Source organism: Orycteropus afer, unplaced genomic scaffold (assembly GCF_000298275.1).
Source record: "Orycteropus afer afer isolate SDZICR_OR568_19922 unplaced genomic scaffold, OryAfe1.0 scaffold00443, whole genome shotgun sequence".
In the NCBI taxonomy this organism is placed as follows: Eukaryota; Metazoa; Chordata; class Mammalia; order Tubulidentata; family Orycteropodidae; genus Orycteropus; species Orycteropus afer.
In genome coordinates this window covers 459,926-468,118 of record NW_006922030.1, presented here as the reverse complement: position 1 = coordinate 468,118, position 8,193 = coordinate 459,926, and the positions used below count along the sequence as shown (strand labels likewise).

The window sequence follows — 8,193 nt, the reverse complement described above, 5'->3', positions numbered from 1 at the left end:
TACGTTGTCTGATGTCCTGACTGCTGCTTCCATTGGTGTCGATTGTGGAACCAAGCAATGTGAAGTCTTTGACAACTTCAATTTTTTTCTCCATTTATCGCGATGCTGCTTAAAGGTTCAGTTGTGAGAATTTTTGTTTTCTTTATATTGAGATGTAATCCATACTGCAAACTATACTCTTCAATCTTCATCAGTAAGTGCTTCAAGTCATCCTCATTTTCAGCAAGCAAAGTTGTGTTGTCAATGTATTGCAGGTTGTGAATGAACTTTCCTCCAATCCTGATGTCACATTTTTCTTCATATAGTCCAACTTTTTGGATTATTTGCACAGCATATAGATTGAGTAAGTATGGTGAAAGGATACAACCCTGGCACACTACCTTCTTCATTTTAAACCATGCAATGTCCCCTTGTTTTATTTGAATGACAGCCTCCTGGTCTACGTACAGGTTCCTCATGAGCACAATTAAATGTTCTGGAATTCCCATTCTTCTCAATGTTATCCATAATTTCTTATGATCCACACAATCAAATGCTTTTGCACAGTCAATAAAGCACAGGTAAATATCTTTCTGATATTCTTTGCTTTGAGCCAAGATTACTGACATCAGCAATAATATCCATTGTTCCAAGTCCTCTTCTGAATCCAGCCTGTACTTCTGGAAGTTCTCTGTCAATATACAGCTACAACCATTTTTGAATTATCTTTTAAGACTTTACTTGCATGCAATATTAATGATACTGTGCGATAATTTCCACATACTGTGCCATCACCTTTCTTTGTAACAACAAATATGAACAATAAATCCTACTTTGGGAAGGTTCATGGATGTCCTCAGTCAAGTCCAGACACTCTTCATTAATACACACTGCTCTGTTGGCAGCAAATGATACTTCATAGCTTCAATTAGGTAATCTTTGCAAGCACTGGGTACAAATATGGATCTCTTCCAGTCAGTTAGCCAGCTAGCAGTCTTCCAAATCTCGTGGAATAACTGAGTGAGTGCCTCCATTGGGGCATCCATTTGCTGAAACATCTCAATGGGTATTCCATCAATTCCTGGAGCCTTGTTCCTCACCAATTCCCTCAGAGCAGCTTCAACCTCTTCCCTCAATACCATTGGTTCTTGACCATATGCCACCTCCTGAAATGGATGAAGATCGACTAGTTCTTTTTGGTAGTGACTCTGTGTATTCCTTCCATCTTCTTTTGATGCTCCCTGCATCCTTCAATATTTTGCCCATAGAATCTTTCAATACTGCAACTCGAGGCTTAATTTTTTTCCTGAGTTCTTTCAGCTTGAGAAATGCTGAGCATGTTCTTCCTTTTTGGTTTTCAAACTCCAGGTCTCTGCACATTTGATTATGATAATACGCTTTGTCTCCTTGAGCTGCTCTTTGAAATCCTTTGTTCAGGATTTTATCTTGTCATTTCTTCCATTTGCTTTAGCTACTCTCTGCTCATTCTGCTTACCTGGTGCCACTCTGACAAGAATATACCACAAATGGGATGGCCTTAACAAACAGGAGTTTATTCTTACAATTTTGAGGCTTTAATTCCAAGTTCAAAGTGCCAAGCTCTAAGGGCTGGGTGGAAGCCCCTCAGCCCCGGGCTTCAGCTCTGCCTCCAGCTCCTGGTCCACTGAAGCCAGAGGCTTTTCTTCACTCAGACAGCTGCTGGCCGCTGAAGGTGCCAAGCCCAAGGCTGACAAATAAAAAGGCACAGTCCTGATGTTACCAAACCACATGGCAAGCCATTAATTCAAGTCCACTTTAAGTCCTCAGGTTGGCAAAGCATGGCAGGCTGCCGAACAACAACATGACTACATGCAAGATCCCTGCATGCCATAAGCTAGAGACCATTCCGCAAGGCTTCTGCTTATATACAGGAATCAGACTACATTCCCTAAGGCAGCTACTCAGCTGCTCCCAATAGATTCCACCATGGAGTTGATTACCAGTCTCATCATGGGGAATACTACATCCAGCTGCCCAGCCACTCAACCAAGTCCAGCCAAGTTGACACACAAACTGAACTACCACACCATTCAAGGGTAAGTTTCTGAGTCTCTCTGACATCCATTTTGGTCTTTTCTTCCTTTCTTGTCTTCTTAATGACCTCTTGCTTTCTTCATGGATGATGTTCTTGATGTCATCCCACAATTCTTCTGGTTTTCAGTCATTGGTGTCCAATGCATCAAATCTATTCTTTAATGGTCTCTAAATTTGGGAGGGATATAGTCAAGATCATATTTTGGCTCTCATGGACTTGTTCTAATTGTCTTCAACTTCAAGTTGAACTTGCATATGAGCAGTTGATGGTCTCTTCCCCAATCAGCTCCTGGCCTGGTTTTGGCTGAAGATATTATATTGAGCTTTTCCATCACCTCTTGTCACAGTTGTAGTCAATCTGATTCTTGTGTATTCCATCTGGTGAAGTCCACGTGTATAGCCACTGTTTGTGTTGTTGAAAAAAGGTATTTGCAATGAATAAGTTGTCTTGCAAAATTCTATCATGCTATCTCCAGTGTTATTTCTGTCACCAAGGGCTAATTTCCCAACTACCAGTGATTCCTGTTTCCAACTTTTGCATTCCATTCACCAGTGCTAATCAACACATCTTGATTGCATGTTTTGGTCAATTTCAGACAGCAGAAGTTGATAAAAATCTTCAATTTCCTCATATTTGGCTTTGGTGGTTGGTGCATGAATTTGAATTAACTGGTATTAAATACGTATCAACTGGTCTTCCTTGTACGTGTATGGATATTATCCTATCACTGACAGCACTGTACTTCAGGACAGATCCTGAAACATCCTTTGTGATGATGAATATCACTCCATTCCTCATTCAAATTTTCATATGGTTGTCTGATTCAAAATGGCCAAAACCAGTCCATTTCAGCCCACTAATGCCTAAGATATCAATCTTTATGCATTCCATCTCATTTTTGACAACTTCCAATTTTCCTACATTCATCTTTGTACATTTCATGTTCTTATTATTAATGGATGTTTGCAGGTGTTTCTCCTCAATTTGAGTGGTGTCACATCAGCAAATGGAGATCTGGAGAGCTTTACTCCATCCATATCAGTAACACTGTTCCTACTTTGATGATGCAGCTCTTTCCCTTCTGACCTAAGGGGCTCATCCTCCTGCACTGTATTGGATAATATTTCTGGGCTATTCACAAAGTTGCACAATAATGTATCAGATAGTGTTTCTCTGCTATTCATAAGGTTGTCCCTGGCCAATTCTTTTAGAAGTGGATGGCCTCTTTCTTTTCCCTAGTCTGTCTCAGTCTGTAAGCTGTATTGAAACCTGTGCACCATGTGCAACCCTGCCTGAACTGGAAATATCAGTGGCACAGCCTCAAGCCTCACAGTAACATGCAAGCCACGATATATGACAAACTGACAAACAAGTTACTCTCGCTTAGCTGTTGGAAACCTCTCCACCCTGCCCTAACTGTATCCCTGGTGCTGCTCTGCTCTGTCATAGCCTCTGGCTTCCCTTCCCCCTGCTTTCCTGGCTGGTGGGGGTGGGGCCTGGGTCCCTCCCTCCTCTTACCTGGATGCCTGGCTGCTTCTCTGCTCTGTCATTGCCTCTGGCTTCTCTTCCACTTTTCTGACTGGTGGAGGTGGGACCTGGATCCCTCCCTCCCCTTAACTGGATGCCTGGCTGCTGTTCTGCTCTGTTGTTGCCCTACTACAGAAGTAGAGTGCCCAACCTTCCTTCCAAGGAGTGGCTGGTGGGTTTGAACTGCCATCCTTCTGGTTAGCAGTCAGATGCCTTAGACACAATGCCACAGGAGCTTAACAGAAGAATTTTACAAATATCATTAAGAAAATCTTAAAAATCTCATGTACTTGGCCTGTAGAAAAAAACATTTAGGTAGTAAAGAGAAGTGTAATAAAAATGATATACTTCAATGTCAATGATAAAATAGAATACACTCTTTAGATAATTTATATTCATCTGTCTTTTATTTTTAAATATCACCCCAAAACAACAACAACAAAACAAACTCACTGCCACTGAGTCAATTCTGACCCACAGCCACCCAATGGGGTTTCCAAGGCTGTAAATCTTTACGAAGCAGACTGCCTCATCTATCTTCTGTGGAAAGTCTGGTGGGTTGAACCACTGACCTTTGGGTTAGCAGCCAAATGCCTTCAACACTGTATCATCAGAGCTCCTAAACATCAAGCCAGATAACAGGAAAAGCAAGAAATGAAAATTTATATAATGAGTACTTTAGGTGGCATAAACAATGAAATCTGTTGCCACTGACTTGACTCCAATATCCAGGGGAAAAATTCAAAGTATTTAAAAATAATGTTCCCACACTACAAATAAAATTTGTCCTTGTTATGTTGCTGTTGTTGCTAAGTGCTGTCCAATTGGTTCCAACTCATAGAAACCGTAAGCACAACAAAAAGACTGCCTGGTACTATGCTACCCACACAACTGTTGCTATGTTTGAGCCCATTGGTGTAGTTCCTGTGCCAATCCATTTTATTGAAGGTCTTCTTCTTTCTCACTGATCCTCTACTTTACCAAGTATGATGCCCTTATCCAGGGACTGGTCTCTCCTGATAAACAAGTTCAAAGTACACGAGATGAAGTAGAGCTATCCTATCTTCTAAGGAACACTCCGCCTGCACTTCTTCCAAGACAGATATACTCAGTCTCTTGGCAAGCCATGGTATATTCAACATTCTTTACCAACCACTACAACTCAAAAGTATCATTTCCTTGCTCTTATTCATTGTCTAGTTTTCTCAGTAATATGAGGCTACTGAAAATAACACGGCTTGCATCAGGCACACCTTGGTCCTCAAAATAACATCTTTGCTTTTAAAACTTTCAAGAGGTCTTTTGCAGCAGATTTTACCAATATAATATGTGGTTTGATTTCTTGACTGCTGCTTCCAAGGACGCTGACTATGGATCCAAGTAAATTAAATACTTGACAACTTCAATGTTTTCTGTTTATCATGATGTTGCTTATTGGTCAAATTGTGAGGATTCTTGTTTTCTTTATGTTGACATGCAATCTGAAAGCTGTGGTCTTTGATCTTCATCAGTAAGGGCTTCAAGTCCTTTTCACTTTCAGCAGGCAATAGTTGTGTCATCTGCATATCACAGGTTGTTAATGAGTATTCCTCCAATCCTAATGCCACTTTCTTCTTCATATAGTCCAGCTTCTTGGATTATTTGCTCAGTATATAGACTGAGTAAGTACGGTGAAAGGTACAAGCCTGACACACCTTTCTTGATTTCAAACCACAGAATATCTCCTTGTTCTGTGCAAACAACTGCCTCTTGGGCTATGTACAGGTTCAGTATGAGCACAATTAAGTGTTCTGGAATTCCCATTCTTCACAATTATCCATAATTTCCTAGGATGCACACAGTCGAATGCCTTTGCATAGTCAATAAAACACAGTGTTCTGGTTACCTAGTGCCACTCTAACAGGAATATACCACAAATAGGATGGTCTTAACAAACAGGAGTTTATTCTTACAGTTTGGTGGCTTTAAGTCCAAGTTCAAAGTGCCAGGCTCTAGGGGCTGGGTGAAAGCCCCTCAATCTTTGGATCCAGCTCTGCCTCCTGCTCCCAGCCCCCACTGGAGTTAGAGGCATTTCTTCACTCAGACAGCTGCTGGCTGCCGAGGCCGAGAAGCCCCAAGGTTGACAAGTAAAAAGGCACAGTCCTGATGTTACCAAACCACATGGCAGGCCATTAACTTAAATCCATTGTAAGTCCCAAGGTCGGCACAGCATAGCAGGCTGCTTAACAAAGACACAGTTACATGCAGGGTCCAAGTGTCCCATAGGCTAGAGACCATTCCCAAGGCTTCTCCTTAAATACAAGAAGCAGACCACATTCCCAAAGGCAGCTACTCAGCTGCTTGTGGTAGATCCCACCATGGAGCTGATAAGCCAGTCTCATCATGGGGATTAGCTAACACCAGCTGCCCAGCCACTCAACCAGGCCCAGCCAAGTTGACACACAAACATACCTACCACACACAGGTAGAGATATTTCTGGTAATCTCTGCTTTCAGCCAAGATCCATCTAATATCAGTAATGCTGTCTCCTGTTCTATGTACTCTATTGAATCTGGCTTGAATTTCTGGTCTTTCCCTGTCCATGTACCGCTGCATCTGTTTTTGAATTATCTTCAGCAAAATTTTACTTGTGTGCAATATTAATGATATTGTTTGATAATTTCTGCATTCTGCACAATCACCTTTCTTTGCACTTGGCACAAATATAGATGTCTTCCAGCCTATTGGCCAGGTAGCTAGCTATCTTCTAATTTTCTTTACATAGCTAAGTGTGTGTTTGCAGTGTTGCATTCATTTGTTGAAACATCTCAGTTAGTGTTTCACAAATTACTGACATCTTGCTTTTTGCCAATGCCTTCAGTTCAGCTTAGATTTCTCCTTCAACACCAACAGTTCTTGATCATATGCTATTACCTAAAATGGTTGAAAGTCAACCAATTCTTTTTCGTACAGTGACTTTGTATATTCTTTTCATCTTCTTGCTATACCTGACCTCAAGAGAAAGTTTTTTGCTTGTTCATTTTTTTTCCAACAGCAGAGAACCAATGATTAAATAAATCAGAACAAGTAATTAGGTTTCAAGTAATCTTATAATGTTCAGATCTAATCTCTTAATAAAGAAATGTTCCTTTAGCTATTTTCAATTATAAAAATACTGAAATATTCCTAGTAGGATGCTAAAAACAAAAGAGTAAATTCAAAATAGTCCTAGAGACTACTAGAGAACCATTTATTACTATTCATTTCAAATGATCAGATTTTCCTCAGGTAAAGATAAAGCATCAAATGTATAGTATTGTGAAATTCTGAAGTAGAATTAAACAGTATTTGGATCAAATCTTTAATTGCATTTCTGCAGTAGAATCAATTAGAAGAGGCTATCAAATGAATAACAAGGAAAATCTGGCAGTAATGCAGAGCTATATGCACATTTATTTTTGGTCAATGATCAATGATGTCCCTGGATGGTCCAAATGGTTAAGCACATGCCTACTAACTGAAAGGTTGGCGGTCTGAATCCACCCAGAGCCACCTCAGAATGACTGCAGCCACTGAAAACCTTATGAACTGCTGCTCTCCTCTGAAACACATATGGTTGCAATGAGTCAAAATTGACCTGATGAAACTGGTTAAACGATCACCACAAATACTGCCCGTATAACACTTGCTTATCCAAATCAGAAATATAGACTGCAAGCAAATTTCTAAGAATGGGGAGTGGCCTAAGAGGGAGCACCTGCCGAAGGCTTCAGGTGCCTTTCTGTCCTCAGTCCTACATTCCTTGGATCTGTATTATGGAGCTCTTATAACTGTAGAAGGGGAATCTACATGCTGTTCAGGCTGGTGACACAGTGCTACACATATTCATGTGTTTTGCATATAAGCTTACCTGAACTAAGTATTCCCGAGGAAGCAAAGGTAACCGTACATGTTCCATCAGCCGAGCCATAAACTCTTGTCTTACATCTTTGTCATGGTTTACCCAAGCTATTACTGCTTCAAATACCTTCCAGAAAATATGGTAAAAAAAGAAAAAAAACAAGTAATGAGTTATGTACCAGGGCATCTGGATAAAATATGAGAAATTTTTTACTATGCAACCTAAACATTCAAATTCAATCCATGACATAATTTTTTTTCCCAAAAATCCTGATTTATATGTACTCACAAAAAAATTCACTCTTTTTATTTTCCTCCTTTTGGTATTTAGTAAGTACATTTAGTATTTAATATGCATTTATAAAGTACATTACCTATTCTTGAACTTGAGTAGTAGTTGCATAAGTTGATGATATATGATCTATTTCACTGTTGATAACCTTTTGCAAGTGAACTTAGTATTTATCTAGATTTAAATTTCAAGTCCTTTGGGAATAAGGATAGTGAAGCACCCAACATAATAAAATAACGTGATATTCTAGAATGAAAATCATGTACCCTTTTAAACCCATTTTTGGATTTTTCTTAGTTTACAAAAAATGGTGTACTAAATGTGAGTGACCAATATGGCAGCATTGAGGATGAGAAAGACATAAGAGAGTTACATGGGCAGTACAGACAACAAATATGAACCCTTTTGCATATACAGTACTGAGTTGTCAGTGAAAGCAAA

General features: G+C 39.9%; 1 protein-coding gene across 1 annotated transcript in view; it reads right to left on the bottom strand.

The window, feature by feature from the left end:
• The window catches only part of KLHL2 (kelch like family member 2), a 180,346-nt gene that overhangs the window by 37,778 nt on the left and 134,375 nt on the right, over positions 1-8,193 (bottom strand). Inside the window, exon 6 of the mRNA XM_007954203.2 lies at positions 7,471-7,587. Coding sequence (XP_007952394.2) covers positions 7,471-7,587 — 117 coding nt within the window. The remainder of the gene's footprint in view (positions 1-7,470; positions 7,588-8,193) is intronic.